This window comes from Lithobates pipiens, unplaced genomic scaffold (assembly GCF_037356315.1).
Source record: "Lithobates pipiens isolate NorthernLeopardFrog02 unplaced genomic scaffold, aLitPip1_a1.2 Scaffold_8, whole genome shotgun sequence".
NCBI lineage: Eukaryota > Metazoa > Chordata > Amphibia > Anura > Ranidae > Lithobates > Lithobates pipiens.
The window spans coordinates 387169865-387196078 of NW_027507903.1; the positions used below are offsets into that span (position 1 = coordinate 387169865).

At 47.2% G+C, this 26214-nt stretch overlaps 1 protein-coding gene across 1 annotated transcript in view; it reads right to left on the minus strand.

Moving 5' to 3' along the window:
* Positions 1 to 19462, minus strand: part of PPP2CA (protein phosphatase 2 catalytic subunit alpha) — a gene marked incomplete in the record, with an annotated part of 170984 nt that extends 151522 nt beyond the window's left edge. The window contains 1 exon segment of the mRNA XM_077473915.1: positions 19016 to 19462. Coding sequence (XP_077330041.1) covers positions 19016 to 19117 — 102 coding nt within the window.
* Positions 19463 to 26214: the final 6752 nt, after the last annotated feature.

The window sequence follows — 26214 nt, forward strand, 5'->3', positions numbered from 1 at the left end:
CACCAAGGGGCAAAAACACCAGTGGAGCTACTGGTTATAAAGTAAGGAAACACATCCCCAGGGTTCCTCTTACCTTTGAGTGGCTGGTGTTCTCTCCAGGAGCTCTTGAAGCCTCTGCTTCGGACAGTCTCCTGTTGAGGAAGAGTGGTACGAACGTGCCTCCTACAGCTGTCTGTACAACTTTAGAAAGAGGCTGCACCAGGCGAACGCTTGGTCCCCTTTCACGTGCCGCGTCCGGAACCGGAAGACGCGGATTCAACGAAGAAGTCCGCCCCCACCGGAACTGACGTCGCCCGTCATCCGGTCCGGCTCCAGCTCCAAGCCGACTGCAAACACAGGGGGACCTTGGACGTCTTGTTGCAGCGCCCCACTGGGCGAAACGAAGGGATGGACCTCCCCAAACTTCATGCTTTGCCCAAGTGAAGTTTAGTGTGCGTGTAAAAAAGGTCAGTACGAGAGTCCAGCTCCCCAGCCGACCGGACTGCCTATCCTGTTGAAGCACCCTCCTGGGTGAACGAACAGATGGACCTCTACAACTTCCTGCTTTCCCCAAGCGAAGTTTAGAGTGTATGGTCAGTACGGAAATCCAGCTCCCCAGCTGACTGGACTGCCGAAAGTAGACCGATAAACGATCGGACTGTAGAGCAGAGCCAACGCTCCACTCCAGATAACATAGCCTCAGTCTCGCCAACTGATTTAGCTAAGGTTCCTTAGCGGTGTCTCCCCACCGGAGGAAACACCATAACTGAGGGACGGAGGGAGGATGAGACTTAAATCATGAAATTGAAGGCGGTGTTTCCGAAGAGGGGAGGAGCCAGGGTCTCTCTAAGGTGGCTGTCCTGAAAGACGAACTTGGGAAAAAATGTAAGTTGCAGTAAAATCACGTGAACAAAAATCAAAAAAGTACAGCAAAAAGCACTACAGAAACAGATCAAAATCAAACTGCATAGGTGTGTACCGAGCCTTATACTGGTCACACACATCCATTTTCAGATGAGAATATTCAGACGAAAAGTCTTTGTACATTCGCTGAATGAAAAAATTGTTTGAAATTTTCACTTGTTTTTAAAATGAATGTAATTTCTGAACGAAAACCACATACATTGTCTGAAAATTCCTTTGACTAAGAAGTTTTCTATTTCCAAATTATCACTGGTTGAAAATGAACGTCAATTTGACCCACTTTTAATTTTTTTTTTTTTTTTTAAAGGTTATTAACCGATACATTGAGACAATCGGCCAACTAATCGATAATGAAAATAATCGTTAGTTGCAGCCCTATATTAGTTACCATAACGGGGCAGGCACTTCCTCTGACGCCACCCGTTGTGATAGCAACCAGATAATCCCTGCTCTATGCCCAGTGTGTAATTTGCATGTGCGAGATCCAGAAGTGTATGCTGGGTAGCCATCAGCACCTTATCCCAGAAAACCGTGCTAGTGGGCTTCACATGCACGCAAGCAAGATTGATGCACTCAGCAATGATAAAACAAAAAAGGTTTCCCCCCCAACTAAGATATAACAGAACAGCGTTTTTTATTACAACATGCCTTTACAGAATGTAGTTCTGTAATAGAAGTGTGTGGAACTCAGTTTGAAAGCTATTGTGAAGTCTCCAGTCAGAGTGCCCCCAGTCAGCATTTTTGGGTGCACTGGAGCCGAGTCAGAGCCCCAGCCTGGCCTCACCCCTTCTATCCCCTGATTGACAGCTGTGGGAGCCAAAGGGCGCCCCTACCGTTTCTCATCCAAATCAGGAGGAGGGTCCCAGACATTGCTGGAGAGAAATGGGGCTCAGGTAATTAGGGGGGCGCTGGGGTGGCTGCTACACACGTTTATCTTAATGCATAGCTTTCATGAAGGATAAAAAAATAAAAAAAAAAATGCCTTTACAACTCCTTTAACCACTTCAGCCCCAGAGGATTTTACCCCCTTCCTTACCAGAGCACTTTGATTTGGCACTGCGTCGCTTTAACGGACAATTGCGTGGTCATGCGACGTTGCACTCAAACAAGTGAAGTCCTTTTTTCCCCCCCACAAAGCTTTATTTTGGTGGTATTTGATCACCTCTGCGGTTTATTTTTTGCGCTATAAAAAAAAAAAAAAAAAAAAAAAGTGACATTTTTCCTCCTCACCAAACACCACACAATTTTTTTACTTAAATATCCCAAAAAAAATTCTTCCTCAGTTTAGGTTGATACATATTCTTATACAAAAAAAAAAAAAAACACCACATCATAATTAGCCATTATTGATTGGTTTGTGCAAAAGTTATAGCATCTAAGATATAGGGGATAGATTTATGGCAATTTTTTTCCCCTCACTAGTAATGGCTGTGATCTTTTCGTGACTGCGACATTATGGCGGACACGGACACTTTTGGGACTATTCACATAGCGATCGGTGCTATAAAATTGCACTGATTACTGTGTAAATGTGACTGGAAGGGAAGGGGTTAACACCAGGGGGCGCTGCAGGGGTTAATATGTTCCCTATGGGAGTGATTCTAACTGTGGGGGGGGGGACCTCACAAGGGGAAGAGACCGATCGGTGTTCCTCTGTACTGGGAACACACCATCGGTCTCTGACAGCACATGGCTCTGCGCTTAGATACACAGATACACGGTCCTGCTGTGTTCCTGGGCAACTGGCGGCGCACCCCCTAGACGACTGGGGCTGAAGTGGTCAAGTACACCGTTTTACATGTCTGTACACAAGTAATTTTTTTTTCATTTTTCTAAATAAACTTACAAAAGATTTCAAACAAACTTCTTTCACATTGTAGGATGGGGTATCATTTGTAGAATTTTGAGGAAAATAACAAATTGAATCTATTTTGGAATAAGGCTGCAACATTGCAAAATGTGGAAAAAGTGAAGCGCTGTGAATACTTTCCGGATTTACTGTAAATATTGTTATAGGAATAATGCTATTGGTCTCAGCAAATAAGGGAGAGTTCCCGGACAGCCGAGGTTCTCGTGCCACATCGCTGATGGGACTCCGGTAGTTATGGGGAGGCTGCTGTACACAGGTTTTACCTTAATGCATTACAATAAAAACCCTCCACCTTTAAAACCAGCAGCAATTGCAGGAAGAAAGTTCAAACCCACTGCCGATGGAGATGAACAGTTCATGGCATCAAGAAACATAGCCATAGTAGTTAAGGCATTTCTGGATGCCACACACAGCGATGATCATTCTATAGCAACTGGCATAGTGGTCCTAAACACCCTGTATGGCAAAGGCATTATAATGATGGCCATACACAGTGCAATAAAACTGAACACACAGATTTATAATTTGCCAAATCAAACTGGACATGAATGATACAAAGTAATGCAATATTCATAGTTTTGCTTGTTGCCAGTAGTTATTAGGATGTGGTAGGAGGGATATGGCACATGTGTATTTACTGACATGAGATTACAAGCAATTCACAAAGGCATGAAAACCCCCGTTTTTTTTTTAAAGCCAGTTGATCAACTCTGTACAATTAGATTGATTTGTTGAATCAGACATAAATGGCCCATCCAGTTTTATTGCACTGTGTATTCTAGCCATTACCAGCAATGTGCACGTGGATATAACTAATGCTCAGAATATGTATTGAAATATCATTTAGAAAATACATAACAGAATATCATCTCAAGAATCGTACCAAGTCTGTTCAACTACGGAATAACCCAACAATGATGCGTACCAAGAGCCTCTCCTAGCACAAACCCCGGCTGATCTGAGCAACCGCAGAAAGATTTCACACCACACGTGCTGTAGACGCGCACCGCGGGCACACGCATACTCCGTGCATTCCTGCGGAGGGGGTGGGGAGACAAGCCAGCGCCGCCATCTTAGAGGCCGCCGCCATGAGCCAGACTGTTGTGAGCATTGCCAGCTCAGGGTCTGTATACCGCGTTCAGCAGCAAGCATGAGGCGTCGTGCTGTGAAAACTGACCGACGGAGCACAAGTCCCAGAATATGCACCGATAGTTGGCAACCCGCGAAGCTCACAACGTGACCTCCAACAACCGGCGGCCGTGATCTGGACATCAGTCCCGATCACGGGCAGCCCTGCCAGTGCCCACCTGCCCCCTCATCAATAAAGATGATACAAAAATAAGTGCCCCCCGTCAGTGCCACCCAGCAGTGCCCACAATCTGCCTCAACAAAGGTGCTGCACCCCAGTGCCACATATCCGTGCCGCCCATCAGTGCCACCCATCCGTGCCATCTTATCTGTGCCCATCAGTGCCACCCATCCGTGCCCCTCAGTGCCACCCATCCGTGCCCCTCAGTGCCACCCATCCGTGCCCCTCAGTGCCACCCATCCGTGCCCCTCAGTGCCACCCATCCGTGCCCCTCAGTGCCACCCATCCGTGCCCCTCAGTGCCACCCATCCGTGCCCCTCAGTGCCACCCATCCGTGCCCCTCAGTGCCACCCATCCGTGCCCCTCAGTGCCACCCATCCGTGCCCCTCAGTGCCACCCATCCGTGCCCCTCAGTGCCACCCATCCGTGCCCCTCAGTGCCACCCATCCGTGCCACCTTATCAGTGCCCCTTAGTGCCGTCCATCCGTGCCATCTTATCTGTGCCCATCAGTGCCCCTTAGTGCCACCCATCAGTGCCCCTTAGTGCCACCCATCAGTGCCCCTTAGTGCCACCCATCAGTGCCCCTTAGTGCCACCCATCAGTGCCCCTTAGTGCCACCCATCAGTGCCCCTTAGTGCCACCCATCCGTGCCCCTTAGTGCCACCCATCCGTGCCATCTTATCTGTGCCCATCAGTGCCACCCATCTGTGCCATCTTATCTGTGCCCATCAGTGCCCCTTAGTGCCATCTTATCTGTGCCCATCAGTGCCCCTTAGTGCCGCCCATCCGTGCCATCTTATCTGTGCCCATCCGTGCCCCTTAGTGCAGCCCACCAATGCAGCCCATCAGTGCCCACCAATGCAGCCCATCAGTGCCCACCAATGCAGCCCATCAGTGCCCACCAATGCAGCCCATCAGTGCACTTCAATGAAGGAGAAAAATGACCTGTTTGCAAAATTTTATAACAAACTATTAAACATGATTTTTTTGCATCTTTTTTTGTTTGTTTAGCAAAAAATAAAACTCCGAGCTGTAATTAAATACCATCAAAAGAAAGCTCCATTTGTGGGAAAAAAATGATAAAAATTTCATTTGGGTACAGTGTTGTATGCCCGCGCAATTGTCAAAGTGCATCAGCGCTGAAAGCTGAAAATTGGTCTGGGACTGAGGGGGGTTTAAGTCCCCAGTAAGCAAGTGGTTAAAGCGGAGCTCCACACACAGAAAAAAAAGGAACTTCTGCTTTAAGCACTCCTCGCCCCCTTTACAGGCCACATTTGGGGGGAGTGGGGGCTTAGTTAGGAGGGGGATTTCCTGTCCCACTTCCTCCCAGGGACCGACAAGGAGACACCTGCTTTCGCCTTAGGCGGCCCCTCTCTAGGCGATCTCTTGGGACACGCGACAGGTCCCAGGAGATCACCTATCCACTGCGTGCCCGGCCGTGAAGCCAAAAGCTGTAAAGGCCAGGCGCGCAAAGTGGAAATGGAGGCGACGGGAGAGGAGTGACACCCCGTTCGGCCGCATCACTGGACCGTGGCACTTTTTGTAGCTGCTGACATTTAATAAGCCTGGAACTCCACTTTAAAGCGGAAGTTCAATCATTGGGTGGAACTCCACTTTAGGATCTGTTCACACCAGGCGAAGTGTGGCGATATGCACGGGGGGGGGGGGGGGGGAATAAATATGCCACACTGCCAAATTTACATTATGGTGTAGCTCTGCAGAGAAACCAAAAATCGGCTTCCAGAGTTTTGGAAAGTTAGAAGCCAATTGTCTACCATGCAAAGCTACACCAGATTTAGCACTCTCCCAAGTTTTGGTAAATCAACCTGTGTGTTTGCAAAGCTCTGAATTCCATAAAAAGATGAATGAAAAGTGATTTTGTGACACTTCAATAAAAGCTACAACAGTGAAAGGTGTTCTATATGTATAACACCACATCGAATGTTTAGTACACACAAGGGAGGAAAAAAAAAAAAAAAAAAAGCGCATTTGGAGCAACCATCCAGTAATCAGACCTACAATTACAGCTCCTAGCACAGAATGCCATCAGCATTTACTTCCTTTAGGCTCCATTCACACACACGGGCAGAATTGTCGCAATTCTGCCTGTGATTCAGAATCACAGCAAAGCGTGGGGCATGGTTGCAATGCCATATTTCTCAATGGCACCCCAAACGTGTCACAACAAATCGCAGCAAAGTTGCATCACGTTTGGGGTGCCATTGAGAAATAACTGCATCGCAAACATGTCCCACGGCAATTAATATCAGCCAGGTGTGAATGGAACCTTACAGTTCTGACGGAATTCAGAAGTCTTTGCTGTAAAAAAAAAAAAAAAAAAAACACAACTTGTGCTTTCAGAAGAAATTTTCACAGAACAGCAGCTCATAAAGTGCTTCCTGGTTTACAAATCACCCCTACAACCCCCACTTTTTTTTTTTAGCATATATGCGAGAGATAAATCGCGTCCTATGAAAACACTTGTGTTTTTCACATTACATAGAACTGTCCTCAACATGAAAAAGACCAGTTGGTTGTATTTTCCTTAGGCCAAAAAGTAAAAATCCTCTCTTCTGGTTTTCAGAAGTCCACACAATTTGCAAAATGAAAACAGGATTGGCAGAACAGGTCCATTTCTGTGGGAGTGGCTACAACTTGCCAAGCCATACACTCCAAAAAACAAATCAGTGCTTGGATAGAACCAGCATTTTTTAAAGTGGTTGTATACCCACATTTTTAACTTTTACCTACAGGAAAGCCTATAATAAGGCTTACCTGTAGGTAAAAAAAAAAAAAATATCTCCTAAACCTGTACAGTTTAGGAGATATTCCCCTCGGTATGCGCCGCTGACTGCAGCGGCGCATGCGCACAAGGGGTTTCTCGCCGTCAAAATCCGGCAGCGGCCGGACTGAAATCTCCCGCGCGCATGCGCGGGAGTGACGATATCGCGGCTCCGGCCACTCACAGCGCCGGAGCCGCGATAACCGGAAGAAACGCAGAGGGAGCATGTCAGCTCCCTCGGCGTGGATCGGGCCAGATGTCGGGGCCTCGTTCTAAGGTAAGTATTTCATAATGAGCTAGTATGCGGTGCATACTAGCTCATCATGCCTTTTACTTTGCAGGTTTAAAAAAAAAAAAAATGTGCGGGTTTACTACCGCTTTAAGAGCCTACTTCCCGAGACCTGCAGTGCCTGCTACACATTCATTGAGAGCCAAATTGTAGGGCTTGGTAGGTCACATGACAGTACCGCATGGGATTGTTAATATTAGGAACCCACCAGGCAAGTACAGATTTTCAGAATCTAGGAAAACATTAACCACTAGCCGACCAGCCACCGCAGTTTCACTGCGGCAGCATGGCTCGGCTGCACAAATTGCCATATTCTCGATGACCGCTGGGCTCCCGTGATCACTCGGGGCACACAGAGAACCGGGAGCTGTACGAGTAAAACACGGTTTCTGGTACTCTGAGCAGTGAACTGACAGATCGCCTGTTCATGTTTACAGAGTACCAACAGCGATCTGTTAGTTTCCCTGCACAGCCCCATCCCCCTTCAGTCAGAACACTCCCTAGGACACATTAACCCCTTCAGTGTGATTAAAATTGCGTTTACTGTAAAAAAATATCACTGGCAGTGATCGCTGTATTAAGGCCAATGGTCCCAAAAATGTGTAAGAATTGTCTGACCTGTCCACCATAAAGAGGGATTCCGCCAAAAAAAAAAAAAAATAATATTAAAAGCCAGCAGCTATAAATACTACAGCTGCTGACTTTTAATAAATGGACACTCACCTGTCCCGGGTTCCAGCGATGCCGGCAGCTGAGGCCGATCGACCGCTCGGGCCTCGGCTGCTGCCGCCGCCATTCTAGGTGAGGGAATCAGGAAGTGAAGCGAATCGGCTTCACATCCCGGTTCCCTACTGCGCATGCGCGAGCCGCGCAATAGGAAATCGCCGCGCTGTTACTGGGACCCGTGTGTGTCCCAGCAGACAGCGCGGCAGGGCAGGAAATGGCGTAGACTCCTGTGGGAGTCTATGCCCGGAAGTGGGTGAAAATACCTGTCTTTGACAGGTATCTCCACCCCCCTCCCCCCTGAAAGGTGTCAATTGTGACACCGGAGGGGGGGGGGGTTCCGATCAGCGGAGGTTCCACTTTAGGGTGGAATCCCGATTTAAGGTCGCAGTCACGAAAAAATAAAAATCACTGATCGCCGCCATAACTAGTAAAAATATCCCCTATTTTGTAGACACTAACTTTTGCGCAAACCAATCAATATACACTCATTAACAAAAATATGTAGAAGAATACATATTGTCCTAAACTGAGGAAAAAGAAAAAAAAAAAAAAACTTTATATATTTTTGGGGATATTATAGCAAAAAGTTAATGCGTTTCTCAAAATTGTCGCTTTGTTTATAGCGCAAACACATTAAAACCGCAGAGGTGATCAAATACCATCAAAAGAAAGCTCTATTTGTGGAAAAAAATAAAATAAAAAAGTTGTCAATTTTGTTTGGTAGCCACGTCGCACAATTGTCAGTTAAAGCAACGCAGTGCAGAATCACAAAAAGTGGCCAGGTCCAGGGCTTAAAGGGGTTCTGCACTCATAATACAACATTTGCCCATTCTGTTGCCTCTAGTTAATATATCTCATAATGCCACCTGTTTTTTTTTTTTGATTCACCTACCTTTTGTAATCTTCAGTAGTTTATTTTAAACCCCTGCGGCGATGGGCGGTCTCTTGCGGGGATCAGCGTCATTTCCTGTTGAAGCCCGCACTGTCTCCTGGGATCTCGTTCGTGTAATCCCAGGAGACATTGCGGCTAATGCACCCGACATCTCGCGAGATTTCGGGTGCTACAGCAGACATCTCGCGAGATTTCGGGTGCTACAGCCGACATCTCGCGAGATTTCGGGTGCTACAGCCGACATCTCGCGAGATTTCGGTAATTACAGCCGAGATCTCGTGAGATCTCGGCTGTAATTACCAAAATCACGCGAGATGTCGGCTGTAGCACCCGAAATCTCGCGAGATGTCGGGTGCATTAGCCGCAATGTCTCCTGGGATTACACGAACGAGATCCCAGGAGACAGTGCGGGCTTCAACAGGAAATTACGCTGATCCCCGCAAGAGACCGCCCATCGCCGCAGGGGTTTAAAATAAACTACTGAAGATTACAAAAGGTAGGTGAATCAAAAAAAAAAAACAGGTGGCATTATGAGATATATTAACTAGAGGCAACAGAATGGGCAAATGTTGTATTATGAGTGCAGAACCCCTTTAAGTGGTAGCTTGTTAGGCCAACTTGTTTTCGGGCATTTTATTTTGGTGGTGGCATTTAGAGTTGGGGGTATTAGACGATAAGTTCAAAGTTGCATCGAAGTAGTGACCATTTATGTTATTTACTGCGCAACTTAGCATATGCAATGGGCCCTAGTCGCATTGATTACAACAGGCACCATTGAAAACAATGAGATTTCCCTTGCCATGCGATTCTGCACAACTCGAGTTAAATTATAAACCAGACCCAAAGTGCAACTCATTTCCCCTTTACTTACCTACAGCCACCAGTGCCTGACATGACGTAGACCCTTCCTATTGACTATCCAATGAAGGGTCCTCTAGATCCAGAAGAGGGAGCATATGCAGTGCTGGAATATCGAATTGCTGCACCTGGAAATGGCAGTGGCAAGATACCTGGACAAAAACTTGGGCGCGCAAGAAGATTTTTTTTTTTTAAATTGCAGGATGGATAAAGGGGGCATGAAGGGCGGGGCTATACGTTAACAAGTTGGGGGTGTTTAGAGTAGGGACAGGTACTGGGGTTTAGTGTGCAATGGTTAGAAATTCTTCTGTGTAACATAGGAGCTATTCACACTCAATAGGGAAAGTGGCACCCAACGTGTCACACAAACTTTTTTATAACGAGAGAAAGGAAAAATTACCAGCCTTATGCTCAGTCATCAGGCTGAGAAATATTACTAGGGGTCTAAGCATGGGACACTGCCTAGGACAGTGATGGCGAACCTATGACACGTGTGTCAGTGCTGACACGCGTAGCCATTTGGGGTGACACGCACAGCGCTTCATCCTCGGCTCCTGCACGGCCGCCGAGGATGAAAGAATCTCTGCTGGAGGAACAGGGGGGCGGGACGTGCGATTTCCCCCGCCCACACTCACTCACTGTATCGCCTCCCCTTTCTGAGCGCAGGGGCTGCTGGTAAGGCGTGCGTGCCGTGCGCACACACACGTCATCAGCACGGCGAGGGAGGACCCGCAGGAGAGGAGCGCGGGAACAGTGCGCGCCTCTCTCCAGTCAGGCCGGCACAGACTCCTGGGACTGCCGGTTACGACCGCACCACAGCAGGGAACAGTGGAGTGCCAAGGGGAACTGTGAGCGCCATTAGCAGCAACTATTGGGGTGCCATGGACTTGTGATTGCCCACAATAACTGAGATAAGTGAGGGGGAGTTTGTGTTAGCCAATTAGGGGTTAACTAGCCTAACAAGCCATCTATAAATCTGCTGTCACTGGCCCACTGATGGAGCACCCAAAAATTAAAAAACAAAAGGTTAAGTAAAGGGAGTGGTAGTAGCAGTGGTCGACCCTTTCAAGAGACATGGAGCGAGATGTATGGCATTATAGAAAAAAATGGCAGATCATTTTGCGTTCTATGTACTGAAACGGTAGTAAGCAGAACGTGGAATATAAATAGACATTTTGAAACTAATCATTCCCAGCTCTTGGAAAAACGTGAGGATGAAAGGAGGGAATACATTTCCAGGAAGCTACACCTTTATAAGAGCCAATCTAACTCCATCCTTACATTTATAAAAGGCTCTACAAATTTAAACTCTGCAAGTTTGAGCATTGCTCACTCCATAGCTCAGCATGCAAAAGCGCTTAATGAGGGAGAATTTATTAAAGAAACTCTCCTAAGATGTGCGCCAGTTCTATTTCATGATATGCAGAATAAAGATGCAATTATTAAGAGAATATCTGAGTTACCACTCAGTAGAAATATCATAAAAGACCGAATAATGAGACTGAACACAAACGTACAACAGCAATTAAAGAGAGACATAAGGAATTGTAAATATTTTTCCATCTCTCTTGATGAAACTACTGATGTCACATCGCATGCTCAGTTGGCCATTATTGGTCGATATTCTGATGGTCACACAATGAGAGAAGAGTTGATAAAGTTAGTATCAGTGCCAACAAGTACATCAGGAAGCGAAATATGTAAGGTTGTTATGCAAACATTCTGCGACCTAAGCATTGATATATCTAAAGTTGTGTCAGTGACGACAGATGGTGCCCCAAACATGGTGGGGAAAAACGTTGGATTTGTGAAATTGTTTACAGAAGCTATAGGACATGCGATTGTGCCTTTTCATTGTATTATCCATCAGGAGGCTTTATGTGCCAAGGCAGGATTCACTGACTTAAATGACAATGTCAGTTCTAACAAAAATAGTTAATTTAATAGCTGCTCGCCCCCTTCACAAGCGAGAATTTTCAGCACTTTTACAGGAGGTTGATTTCACCTACAGTGGACTGCTGATGTACAATAATGTAAGATGGCTGAGCCGAGGCAAGGTTCTTGAGCGCTTTGAAGAAATTAAGGTATTTCTTGAAGAGAAGGATCTGGGAAACTTTCCTCAGCTCAATGATAAGTGGGTCAACACCCTGATGTTTTTTACAGATCTCTCTGTTCATGTTAATGAACTGAACTTAAAAAGTTACAAGGTTTTGGCAAAAGTATTGTTGTTATGTTTGGATACATAAAAGCTTTTGAAAGTAAAGTAAAAATTTTCAAGCGAGATGTAGAAACTAAAACGTATAAGTATTTTCCTCGAGTACAAAAGCATTTTGAGAAGGCCAGTGCAGCTGTACGAAATGAAGTGGAACTCTTGCTTATGAAGTACCAGCATGTTTTAGACTCGTTACTTGACCAGTTTACTGATAGATTTAGTCAATTTAGAAGCCTAGAACAGACCATGAAAATAATTAAGTATCCTGATGTAGTAGTCTACAATAGTTGGGAATTAAATGGTTTCCAATGGATGCAAATAGATGATTTGGAGATGCAGCTTGCAGAATTTCAAGATAGCATCTGGGCTCAGGTGTTTGTCGACTTGAGGTTAAAGCTTGAGAATCTGGAAAGGGGCCGCTTGGAGAATAAAGATGAGTGCCACTACGAACAGGAAATTTGGAGTGCCTGGAACAGACTACCAGACACTTTTAGCACCCTGACAAATATAGCAACAGCTTTACTCACAATTTTTCCTTGTACGTACTTTTGTGAGACCTTATTCTCAGCATTAAATAATATCAAAACCAACAAAAGAAACAGATTGACAGATGAGTTTAGTAGCGCTTTCTTGGGCCTGAAGTGTACAAAATACCAACCTTCAATTGAAGATTTAGCCAATGAAATTCAGCAACAAAAAAGTCACTAATAGGCAGGTTAGTTAAAGAATTCGCCCTTCCCCTGACTCATCTCAGTTCACGGCAAGGCTGTGGAGTCTGCTGCTTCCAGCTCCACGTCCTCATCAACATGCCGCTCCGGCCCGCCCCCGCTATGAATATTCATAATCTTCGCCCTTGCGTCACTAGGAATATTCATAGCAGAGGCATGTTGATGAGGACGTGGAGCTGGAAGCAGCCGACTCCACATCCCTGGTTCACGGCACCCCAAACAAGTTCAATAATATCAAGGGCAACATACGAAATCGACTGATGAACAAAGAAGTTACTAAGCAGGTATGTTAAATAATTTGTTTTTGGTTTATTAAATACAATTATATATTGCAATTATGCATTTTTGTAGTTTAAACTATAAATTGCGCAAAATTATGTTTTTTTGTCGAAGTGACACACCACGCGAGTTATGCTCGATTTTTTGCCGATTTTTGACACACCACGCCAAAAAGGTTGCCCATCACTGGCCTAGGAACTTGGCAACAGCTTGATGCAGGCCTCACTTCTTCCATAACAAAAACAAAAATAAAATAAAACTAAAGCAATATTTAACCACTTCGCATCCAGGCCAATTCTGACATTTCTCTCCTACACGCAAAATTCATTTTTTTGTTAGAAATTACATAGAACCCCCCAAACATTATATATATTTTAGCAAAGACCCTACAGAATACAATTAGCGGTTGTTGCAACTTTTTATCTTGCACGGTATTTGCGCAGCAATTTTTCGAACGTGTTTTTTTCAGAAAAAAAAAAAAAAACAGTTAGCCCAATTTTTTTTGCAATTGGTGATAGATGAAGATACGCCGAGTAAATAGATAACCAACATGTCACGCTTCAAAATTGCACGCGCTCGTGGAATGGCGCCTAACTTTGGTATTTAAAAAATCCCCATAGACGACGTTTTAATTTTTTTTTACTGGTTACATGTTTTGCGTTACAGAGGAGGTCTAGTGCTAGAATTATTGCTCTCGCTCTAACGTTCGCGGCGATACCTCACATGTGTGGTTTGCACACATTTTTCATATGTGGGCGGGACTTGCGTATGCGTTCGAGCTCACGGGGACAGGGGCGCTTTAAATTTTTTTTCTTGTTAAATTTTTTTAGTTTGACACAAAAAACAAAAATTGATTACTTTTATTCCTATTACAAGGAATGTAAACATCCCTTGTAATAGAAATATGGCATGATCGGACCCATTTACAGTGAGATATGGGGTCAATAAGACCCCATATCTCACCTAGGCTGGGAAGCAAAAAAAACAAACAAAAAAAACAAGGCTTCCTAGCCAAATCGGCGCCGTTATTTTGAATTCAGAGGCCGGGCGTGACATCATAACATCGTGCCCAGCCTCCGAACGATCATAGAGACTCCGGGGATGATCTGGTCCACCGGAAATCTCTATGGTATTATCCGGGGGCTGGCGGATCCTGTGACCGACTCACCGATGGAAGCGGTGAGTCGGTAGAAGCACCGGAGGGTGGCGGGGGGTGGACGTCCCCTCCCGCCTCCGTAAGAACGATCAAGCAGCAGAACAGCCGCTATGATCATTCTTAAGGTGCAGGGAATCGCCGGCTGAAAACGCCGATATCTGAATGATGTCTGTGGCCTCAGGCATCATTCAGATATACCCCCGGACAGTCAAGGATGTCCCTGGACGTACCTAGGGCGGGAAGTGGTTAATGAACCATTTTTTTCAAAGTTCACCTTTAGGCCGGGTTCACACCGCTGCGATGCAGGAACGCCGCGAATCCGCAGCGTTTTCCCGCATCGCACACCTCCCGCCGGCAGTTCACACTGCCCTATGCGGACGGCTGGGAGTGTCAATGTTATGTTAATGACACCCCCAGATCCGTCTGCATATCGCAGTGCGATCTGCCGACTCGCACAGGAATCGGATCGCATGGTGTGAACACCCATGCGATCCGATTCTGTTGCGGACCAAAAAAAGGGTCCCGTGCGAGTTTGCTGCGGGAGCGATGCGAATTCAGCCATACTATCTGTATGGCTGAACTCGCATCGCTACGGAGATCGGATGTGATTTGCGGTGCGAATCACATCCGGATCTCCCCCCGCAGCAGTGTGAACCCAGCCTTACAGAGAAATCTGTAAGGTGAACTTACACAAGACCCTATTCCCCCCCCCCCCCCCTCTGACCTGCAGTTATGAGCCCCCATATAGCCACCTCACAGCTCCAGTGCTTAGAAATCCCCAGAGCTTAGAGCTCAGTTCCAGGCTTTTTATCATTTATTAAACATCAGTAGCTACAAAGTAGCTGCCGACTTAGATACTTGCCTGTCCCATGGTCCAGTGATGCAGCCGCACAAAGCCTCACTCCTCTGCCACACCTCCATTGAAACTGGACATTGTGCGAATCACGCTCTCCTAGTGGAAGGCAATCTTCTGGGTCCTGTGACCCAGAAGATTGCCAAGAGGAAGAGGGGGGTCGCCTAAGGGGCCCAAAGTGGACAGACAGTCCCACTTGAAAACCAGCACACACTCCAAGTGTGGCATGCAAGGGGGAAAGGAGTGCTTAAACCAAAAGTTAAAAAAAAAAAAAAAAAAAAAAAAAATGAAATTAAAGTCAGAAGCTACAAATACTGCAGCGGCTGACTTAATAAATGGGCACTTACCTTTCCTGTGGGAGTCTATGCCTGTAAGCGGGTGCAAATACCTGAAAAGCAGGAGGTTCAATTTTTGTGTGAACCTCCGCTTTACGTTTATAACTTCAGACAGACAAACTGATTTTGTTTATCTAGACCAGGGGATCTCCAAACTATGGCTCTCCAGCCGTTGCCTGCACAGGCAGGCCCAAGCACAATGGGAATGGTTTCTGAACTGGAGGGCCAGTTAGGAGACCCCTGATCTAGACCAGCCTTTTCACCCCAGGGGAACCTGGTATCAATGAGGGGAGGGGGGTTTACCGCTATAGGGAAAGGGGGGGGGGGCAGAAAACACCACTGTATGTGTGGTGATGTGAAGGGGGCAGGGGTCACACTCATAGCAGCGTCCTCTGCCCCCCTTCACATCACCCCCCTCCCTCCACAGTGCTGTGAAGGGTGGTAGAGGACGCTGCTATGGGGGTGACCCTGCCCATAACTGTGTCCTCTGCTCCCTTGACACCTGCAACGCCACAGCTCTGGCTGGAAGGGGAGACAAGGTCTGGCACAAATGAAGAAAAAAGGGGGGCCCATCTCAGTGTAGTATTAAAACAGTATCATTTATTGCACAAGATTAAAAACACTCACAAGCTATAAGTGGGAGTCATGTTCATAAGTATGTAGACCTGGCAGTTCTAGTGCATCCCACAGGCTCCTTGCATGATCCGGGTAGCTGGGAAAGGTTCTGATGTGATGTGCTGTATTCACTACTTAAACCAGGTCTGGCACAGATGGTGGGGGTGGAACGTGAGCGACGGGTTGCCGACCCTAGTGGAACACCGGGTTCCACAGAAGCCCATATGAAAAAGGCAAATCTAGACTATCCAGTTTTCCTCATTAACATGGTATGGATATACATAAATGTTTATGAATGGCAGATACCACCAGAACTGAGGATTTTCCACTCTTGTGGCAACGCTAAAATGTTGGATTTTCCATCACTTTCTGTTCCAGAATCAAAATGGTCACAAAGATGAATCCGCTCAGTTGGAAAAACAGCAATAAAAGCTGTCATTTTAACACGGACAGCTTAAAGCGGTCCTCCACCCTGAAGTGGAAGTTCTGCTCATCTGATCCCCCCCCCCCTCCGGTGCCACAATCAGCACCTTTCAGGGGGGAGGGGGTGCAGTTACCTGGATAATCCAGGTATCTGCACCCATTTCCGGGACAAGACCACCGCAGATGTCGCCCCCCCTCCCCCCGTTGTGTTCTGGGAAACAGTTCCCAGGACACAGCGAGACTCGCACATGCGCAGTAGGGAACCGGGCAGTGAAGTCACAATGCTTCACTTCCCGATTCCCTGACAGAGGATGGTGGCAGCAGAGTGATGAGCGATTGCTCGTCATCTGCCGCCATCGCTGGACCCTGGGACAGGTAAGTGTCTATTAAAAGTCAGCAGTTGCAATATTTGTAGCTGCTGGCTTTTTTATATATATATATATATATATATATATATATATATATATATATATATATATATATATATATATATATATATATATATATATATATATAGTGCAGAACCACTTTAACCTCTTGCTTACTGGGCACCCTACCCCCCTCCCCTCCTGCCCAGACCAATTTTCAGAGCAGTCACACTTTGAATGACAATCGCACGGTCATGCTATACTGTACCCAAATGAAAAATAGCTGCTTACCAGCTCTGTTTACATCACATGATCAGGCTGACAGCTGATCACCTGGTAGGGGGTCGGGATCGACCCTTACTCCGATCTGTATTTAGGAGAGTCTCAGACTTGCTGATCACAGAGCACGCAGGCCACTCAAGCACGGGACAACCAGGGACGCCCTCCCAGCAAATTAAGTCCGCGCTGTGGTCGCCTTTCGCCTGAATGGCAAGTGGTTAAACAAAAGTCAAGGCTGAAAACAGCTTATGCAAAGCCACAAGGAAACTGAATTTTCTGTAAATAGCATCACAAATCAGAAAGCTAGCCATCTAAAACACCTGTAAGACAAAGGCACAACGAGCTAGTATGCATTGCATACTAGCTCATTATGAAATACTTTCCTTAGAACAAAGCCATCCAGCGGTGCCTGCACCCCGCTGAGGACTGCTGACATTTTCCCCCAGAGTCTGGGTTTCTGGGCTCGGGTGCTTTGGGTGATCGGAGCCGATGACTTCACTCCCACACTGTGCTGCGAGCTGCCATTCACAGCACAGGGCTCGGAAGGAACAGCAGCACCCGTGGCCTTTCCTTCAGAGCGTATGCGGCAGTGATGTCACTGGCTGCATGTAATAGTGCCTAAACAGTACACGATTAGGAGATATTTACACTACCTATAGGTAAGCCTCATTATAGGCTTACCTATAGGTAAATGTCTGCAGAGGAAGTTTACTTCCTCTAAGACAGTCCACACAGAAAGCAATGCCAATCAGCTTTTAATCAAAGAAATGTCCAAATATATAAACCACAGCTCCGATATAAACTGCTGGTAGGAGGTTGTCTGAAGTTAGATAAAAATTGTCATTTGTATGGCACAATAATTGTCCCAGTCTACCTTTTAAAGTACTGCATTATATAACTATTATATCAGACTCATTTGGAGTGAAGAAAAAAAAAAAAACCCACACACACACACACACACACTAAGAATTGCTAAGAAATTAAAAGAGGCAGTGCTTGATGTAACTAGATAGTCCCCTTAACATGGAGAAACTCTTGAAATAACTAGTATTTACAGCTCATGGCACATTAGTGGTGAACACTTTCTTGATTCATCAGAATAAATAGAAGCAATGCATGTTTGACACCCAGGGCTGCTTTATTCCATTCCTTTAAAAAAGAAAGCAAATAAGGATACCTGATAGTAAAAGAATGCAGTGAAATAGTATGGTTTCCTTACATAGGTGACCAGGGCCTGTTGGTAATGAATTGAGAAGTTTCTACAGCTAGTAAAGTGCACCCCCACCACTCTCCACCCACTGGCAGTAAAGAGCACCTGTACATAGGTGGCTTCCATAGAGTGGTAGTGTAGTGGGAGAAGGACCCCGTTATATGGTGGTTATTGTGAGTCCGGTCTATTTACATGGCTGGTAATGGAAGCAGGGGGGTGTTACTATTCTGATTAATCGGAAGAATGCCTCCAACATGGGTTGTCAGTGAGAATAACCTCCTTACAGATTGTTAGACATTACCATACCTCCCAACATTTTGAGATGGGAATGAAGGACACCTAGCAAATGTATGTAGGCAAGGGACACACCCTGCCACACCCACTTAAAAAAAAGGAGAATACCCCCCCCCCCCCCCACACCAAAAAAAAAAAAAAAAAATTGATCTTCAAGTGGTTTTTTTTTTTTTTTTTTAAAGCCACCACTACTCCTTTATATTGGCTTTTAAAAAACGTATAGATGTAGCAATTTAGAAATTGGATGAAAGGTTTAGCACTGAGAAGCACACTATCATTCAAAAAGTGCATTTTATATACACAACTATATAGATCAGAATAAAAATTAGGACCAAATGAGGAATGAGTGAGAGGAACATTGCCCCAAATCAGGGACAGTTGGGAGGTATGCATTACTGGTGCGTTTTTCAGTACTTAATCTGGAAAGAACAGATCGGCCAGTTCTCCAGGAAGGCCTAGCAATCTGTGGAGGAACCCTGGGATTCCACAGGACCATCGCCAATGAACGAGCCCGTCCCATCCCTTTACACACAAGGAAGACCCAATCAATGACCATAGATACCCCATGTACAGGGGGATCTTACCCACACATGACCATTTTCTTGCTCTCCTCACACCACGAACACAACCCACCTTCTCGCACAAGGTCTTGACCTGACTCTCGGTCAGCTGTTTGCACTCATTGAGCTGCTCGATCCATTGATCCAGCTCCTTGGTGAAGGCCTTTTCGTCCATGCTGAAACTTTGTGGAGACAGGCGGCTAGCACCGGGGCCTACAAGGCCAGCCGGGAGAAAAGCGGTGGATGAGCTGTGGGCCCGCACTCGCTATGATGAGGGGCACAGGCAGCCTAATCGAACCGGCAAATCGAGCCGCCGGAAAACAATAACGAGTTGATCAAGCCGGACATAAAATATCCTTGCTGACGAGGAGTGTAATCCGGCACACAGGCAAAGATAAAATCAATTGCAAAGCTTCCCGATGGGCAGTAATTTTCTTCTCCCAGAATAGTCGGCTAGTCACCTCTCAGCATTCTCTGTAATGGCCGCAGTGACGTCATACACCGCTCCTTTATTACTCGCACTCTTCCCAACGCTCCAGCAGCCTCTCGCCTCAAACGTCACTTCCGCCCCCCACCTACCTTTCATTTATGAAATGCCAGTGTAGTGTCATATTTTGCTGCCTATCACAGGATGCTACGGAAGTGACGTTGCCGCCAGAAATTGCGTACTGCGCATGCGCAATGCGTTCCAAACACTCGCGCCGTGCGTTCCAACATAGTTTCGGCAATACAGTCCTCATCCCTATCCCCAGGCTTCAATGTTCACTGTCCTCATCCTTATCTCCATGCTTCAATGTTCAGTGTCCTCATCCCTATCCCCATGCTTCAATGTTCAGTGTCCTCATCCTTATCCCCATGCTTCAATGTTCAGTGTCCTCATCGAAGCAGGGGGATAAGGATGAGGACACTGAACATTGAAGCACAGGGATAAGGATGAGGACACTGAACATTGAAGCATGGGGATAAGGATGAGGCACTGAACATTGAAGCACGGGGATAAGGATGAGGACACTGAACATTGAAGCAGGGGGATAGGGATGAGGACACTGAACATTGAAGCTCGCGGATAGGGATGAGGACACTGAACATTGAAGCTCGGGGATAAGGATGAGGACACTGAACATTGAAGCACAGGGATAAGGATGAGGACACTGAACATTGAAGCACGGGGATAAGGATGAGGACACTGAACATTGAAGCTCGGGGATAGGGATGAGGACACTGAACATTGAAGCTCGCGGATAGGGATGAGGACACTGAACATTGAAGGTCGGGGATAAGGATGAGGACACTGAACATTGAAGCTCGGGGATAAGGATGAGGACACTGAACATTGAAGCATGTAGCTCAGGATAGGCACTACAAGTCCCAGCAATGCAAAACCTAACACCGCACGTAGCTCAGCATGGTTGGTAAATAATGACACTAGGTAACAAGGGAAGTATTAGTGTTGTAACGCACGGCCCAGTGTTTGTGTTGTGTTTAACATCACTTCCGTAACATTATGTGATGGTTTCGCTGAACTGTATTGCCGAAACTATGTTGGAACGCACGGCGCGAGTGTTTGGAACGCATCGCGCATGCGCAGTACGCAATTTCTGGCGGCAACGTCACTTCCGCAGCATCCTGTGATAGGCAGCAAAATATGACACTACACCAGCACGTCAGGGGGTGTGTCTGGCTACGTCAGCGCGTACAACAGCTCTGCAGTGACTTGAATAGATGGAGATGAGGTTATCATTGCCCTTACTTGTCCAGTTGACATAGATTCTAGCACAAATATTATACGAGAAACCAAACAATGTTGCGGCACTTTGTGTAAATGCAATAATCTCAAAGAGAATTGGCGTGACTGCATTGCACTTATTGCAGTAATCTGGGATTTCATGTATGGCCAGGCCAGAGATATGCGCAGTCAGGTATAAAAGTAAACTTCAGGTGGTCTGAAACAGTGGGGGGAGATAACTAAGATAATTCAGAATGTGGTGCAGCTGTGCTTAGGAACCAATCACCTTCTAACTTTAGCATGTTCGCTTAACCACTTTAGCTCCAGGTTTCACTTCATTCCTGATGAGCATTTTTTGCAATTTGGCACTGCGCTGCTTTAACTGGTAATTACGTGTTTATGCAATGCTGTACCCAAGCAAAATTTACATATTTTTTCCTCTTACGTTCACCGACGGACACAGCTCCTTTCTTAGACCATTGGGTTGTTACGCCACCTTCAGGAGAGGTAATTGCAATTGTATCAAATCACCGTGTGGTGAGGTGGATACAGGAAAAAGTGAAAACGTGCCATGTCCTACATTCAAGTTTGGAGGAAAAATAAACATTTTTTGGGGCTATGGACTTTTTAGGCACGGATTATAACAATTGAGTGATTAAAACATCATTTTATCTACAAAATTTATTACAAAAACACAATCAAAACAGTCAGTACATAACCGACTCTAGTGCAGGACATTCTGATCAGACATTGACGGCTCACACACTAATCGATTGGGGGTCCCTAGGAGATCACCACTGCTTCTGACACCACACATTACGCTTGGCCTTTGTTATACCCTTACCTAAGTGGTTCCTGGCTGGTTATGATATGGCTTAATTACATATTTTTCTGGCTGTTTATCCCTGTGGTTTATTGAGATCAGGTTTCAGTGGTTACCCGATGAAATCCACCCTTGGGACCTCTTAATACCATTATACTAATTCCCCTTCTTTTTGGGGTTTGGTTTTCTACATATGAAATATATATTTATTAGTGGATCCGCTCTAATCCGTTCTTTGTTTATTGAATAAGTGTTCCGTGAGTCCCCACTTTGTTCATCAGTTACATTAAGCTCCAGAAGAAGCGTTTTGAGAGACGAGAAACATGTCAAGCACAGAGTACTATATCACCACTCAATCCTCATTGATGTCCCACTAGTGTTGGATTACCTTGTATTCCTCCCTCTGGATGATTACGTGGATGCCCCATGAATATGAGAGTTTTTACAGTATACTTAAGTGGTAACACAATTGAGAAATAATTGATGTGGATATCTGATGATGTTTCTTTTATGCACTGACTGTTTTGATTGTGTTTTTGTAATTCATTTTGTAAATAAAATTATGTTTCTCTTATATTCACCGTCCGACACAGCTCCTTCTCTCTGTAACAAAATGGGTTGTCAGCCTTATCACTGGAGATTACTAGGCAAAGTTGTAACAGAACACTTCAGAACTTTTAGTTCCGCCCAGGGGGTGGTCCCTAGTCTGCAACCCCCACAGCCTGCCCTAGCAGACTCAGTTTTATTTTGCCTAGTGAACTAGTGAAGGAGATAGACCTAGGAACCTTGCGGGCCCATAGGTGCATGTTTTTTTGATGCAGAAGCTTGGCTTTTTGCACAAGATGAATGATCCTGTGATCTTCTATCAACAGCCGGCTGGGTGACAGGCTGGTTCACTTATCCTTGTAGTCTCCCCAGTCCGGCCATCGAGCGTGTGCAGGTTGCAGCTACAGCTTGGCAGGCAACGACATACCTCAGCTCCAGAGGTGGTTGGTGAGCTTTATGCTCCGGGCATACATATGACCGGGCTACTGATGTCTGCGTCACAGTATGCCTCGCCAGTAGTCTTCCCTGTACTGATCAGGAGTTGACTACCATGGAATGTCCCCCAGCTCTTCAGGACTGGTAAGTACAGCTCTCCCTGTCTCGGCAGGGTGGAGCAGCTGGGCATTCCCTGGGAGGACAATTCGGGGGCCCCCCTCACCCCCCTCTCTTCTCTGCCGCTGTCCCTAACTCCCCTCCTCCCCCCCCTCACGGGGGGGGGGGGGGCTGTACATGTGCTGAGCGGTGTGTGTGCCCTGGTCTCTCACCTGGGGGTTTAGCTGTACTGGGTGCCTGGGTCCTGCAGCTTAGTCCCGCTGGATCCCTGTGTAGTCTGCCCCTGTGTTGGTGCAGCGCTGTGTCTGCCACATGTTTTCTCTAGCCTCTCATAGCGGTGATCGGCGGCCATTTTAAGTATGGGCAAGGGTCAGACATGCTTCTGGCTTCAAGCGGCCATTTTCCTAGTGATTTTCTATTAGAACACTGGCGGCCATTTTCTTGTAGCAGGACCGCATTTTTTGTGCTCCTGCAGCAGCCCTTGTGCCCTCAGCTTCCTGTTTGGTCATCACAGAGCGCTGGGAGGTTTATCCTGTGATTCTGGACACGTGTGTCAGATCGCTCACTGATCGTTCACCGATCGTGCGACCGGCCGGCCACGACACAGTTTTGCTATCTCTGCATCTGGGAGCGCTGGGGATTGTCAGGCACTGCTGTAATACAGCACGGAATTGCCCAGGGTGGTGAGTCCAGCGGGTTAGAGCCCCTCAGTCAGCGGCAGCAGGAGGATGGGACTGTCACTGTCCTAAGTCCCCTTTGGGTAGCAGACAGGGTAGGGTCAGCATGGCTTCAGAAACTGGTGTTTCTTCCCCCGAAATCCAGGCAATTGCAACCGGGTCACCTGCGGACTGCGCGGTCCATATGGACACCCTTACGGTGGTCCCCAATTCGTTCGTTGCCAAGATAGAGGTGGTACATGGGAAGAAAGGTGCTAAAAAGCAGCCCCTGCCCCCCCCCCCCATGCTCTGGGGAGAGCTCTGACGCAGACTCGGGTCCTGCTGAGGCTCTGTCTTGTCAGATGACGCTGACCAGGACCGTTCGGACAGTGAGGATGAGTCCCTGTCCGGGCCCGTGCATGACAAAGCGCTAGTTTGAGCACTTATCAGAGCTGTGCGTGATACCCTGAAGATTCAGGAGCCAGCGGATCCCTCTGCTGATGTACCAGTCCCTTTTGGGTCCCTCAAGCCAGCACGTTCACCTAAGGTGTTCCCTTATCTGACTTATTTTGATAATGGGGTCGCCCGCAACTGACTTTTGTGGTCCCCAAATACATAGCAGTGCGTTACCCCCTTTGAGGAAAGCCTTCTCAAAAAGTGGTCGGCTCCTCCGGTCGTGGACCCCCCAGTATCCAGGTTAAATAAAGTAACCACAATCCAGGTTGAGGGTACTCCTGCATTCAAGGATCCCACGGACAGGAAGGCCGAGACGGTGGCTCGTTCCTTGTTTATGGTTGTGGGGTCAGCCGTGCGACCTGTACTGGCATCCGCACTGGTGTCGCAGACACTGTCTGAGTGGGCAAAACTTTTACACTGCAAATTGGTAGAGCAACAGGCCTGCCCTCTCTGCGTGGAACTAGCAGACCAACTAGTGCAAGGCCTTAAGTACGTTTGTGACGCGGCTCTGGATACTCTCCCTCTGTTATCCAGGGCTTCAGTGTCAGCTGTGGTGCTGAGTCGCCTGATTTGACCAGGCATCCAAGAAAGCCCTGACGGATCTTCCTTTCCTTGGCGACCGGCTCTTTGGAACCTCGTTAGATGACATTATTAAAAATGCCACTGGTGGTAAGAGTACTCTACTCCCACAGGCCAGGAAGGCTAAGGAGCCACGCCACAGGCAAGGGCCCTCTTTTTCCGCTCACAATCGGCTTTTTCATCCACCCGGTGCTTCGACAAAACGTCCCCAGCCCAAGAGGAGGCCCACGGATGGTCAAAAACGTCCCTGGAACCGCAAGCCTAATAAGCCTGCAAACAAAAGTGCTACTGCATGAAGGTTTGCCCCCACCCATGTCTCGGGTGGGGGGTCGCCTTCGGGAGTTTGCAGCCTGGTTATCGGACCAATGGGTCTGCGATCTGATTTCCACAGGCTACAAGATGGAATTCCTATCTTGGCCACCAAACAGATTCTTCCCCTCCTGCATACCCGTTCGCCGGGAGGCCCTGTTGGGGGCGGTAAGGGATTTGCTGAATCGTGGGGCGATTGTACCGGTTCCGAAACCGGAATGCTTCCAAGGATTCTACTCAAATCTGTTTGTGGTTCCCAAGAAGGAAGGGGTGCGTCCAATCTTGGACTTGAAAGCCCTCAATCACTTTGTAAAAGTGCAGAGGTTCAGGATGGAATCCTGCACTCCCTGGCGTCCTTGGACAACCAGGATGCGTACCTGCACATACCCATATGCCTTCGGCATCAAAAGTTTCTGCGTTTTGCAGTTGGGGAAGCCCATTACCAATTTGTGGCTCTTCCTTTTGGTCTGGCATTAGCCCCCCAAGTCTTTACCAAGGTATTGGCTCCAGTATTAGCGTTGCTGAAACAACGTGGGATCGCGATCGTGGGCTACCTGGACGATCTCCTCCTGAGAGCATCATCCACCTCAGAATTAGAGGAGGATGTGGCGATCACTATGCAGACCCTGCAAGAATTTGGGTGGCTGTTGAACCTAAAGAAGTCGGTGATTGTGCTGACCCAACGTCTGGAGTACCTAAGTTTGCTGTTGGACTCCAGGGAAGAGAGAGTTTTTCTCCCTTCAGACAAATTGCAGACTCTCAGGTCTGCGATGAAACTGCTGATGAACCGCAAGTGGTTGTCGCTCCGGTTTTGCATGCGAGTACTGGGGCTCATGGTAGCCTCCTTTGAGGCAGTACCTTACGCCCAGTTCAACACAAGAGTACTGCAGAAGGAGATCTTGTTAAAATGTGACAAGTCTCAGTTGTTCCTGGATCGTCAGATCCAAGTGAGCCAACCAGTCAGGGACTCTCTGATCTGGTGGTTGAGGCCCCCGGTGAGTCAGGCTATGCCTCTCCACATCTTCGATGAGACTGCAAGGGCCTCCGATCAGGATCCAGTCAACGCCACTGTAGTGGCATACGTCAATTACCAAGGAGGAATAAGAAGCTCAGCCGCCACACGGGAGGTCGCTCACATACTTCGGTGGGCAGAGCGACACGTTCCGGCCCTGTCGGCCATTTACATCCCGGGTGTGGAAAACTGGCAGGCGGACTATCTGAGTCGGCAGATGCTGGACCCAGGAGAATGGGCATTGCATCAGAGACATTCAGGCTGCTGTGCCTGAAGTGGGGAACACCAGATGTGGATCTATTGGCCTTCCATCTCAATCGAAAGGTGCCAAGATTCATGTCCAGGACAAGAGATCCGTGGGCAGATGCGTCAGACGCGCTGGTGGCCCCCGTGAGATCAGTATCAGCTGATCTACGCCTTTCCTCCACTGAAATTGTTGCCACGTCTGCTTCGCAGAGTGGAAGCTGAGGGGATCCCAGTGATACTGGTTGCCCCAGATTGGCCTCAGGTCTGCATCCCTGGTATGCAGATCTGGTGCATCTTTTGGCAGACGCGCCCTGGCAACTGCCGTTGCGAGAGGACCTTCTGTCTCAAGGTCCGATTTTCCATCCTG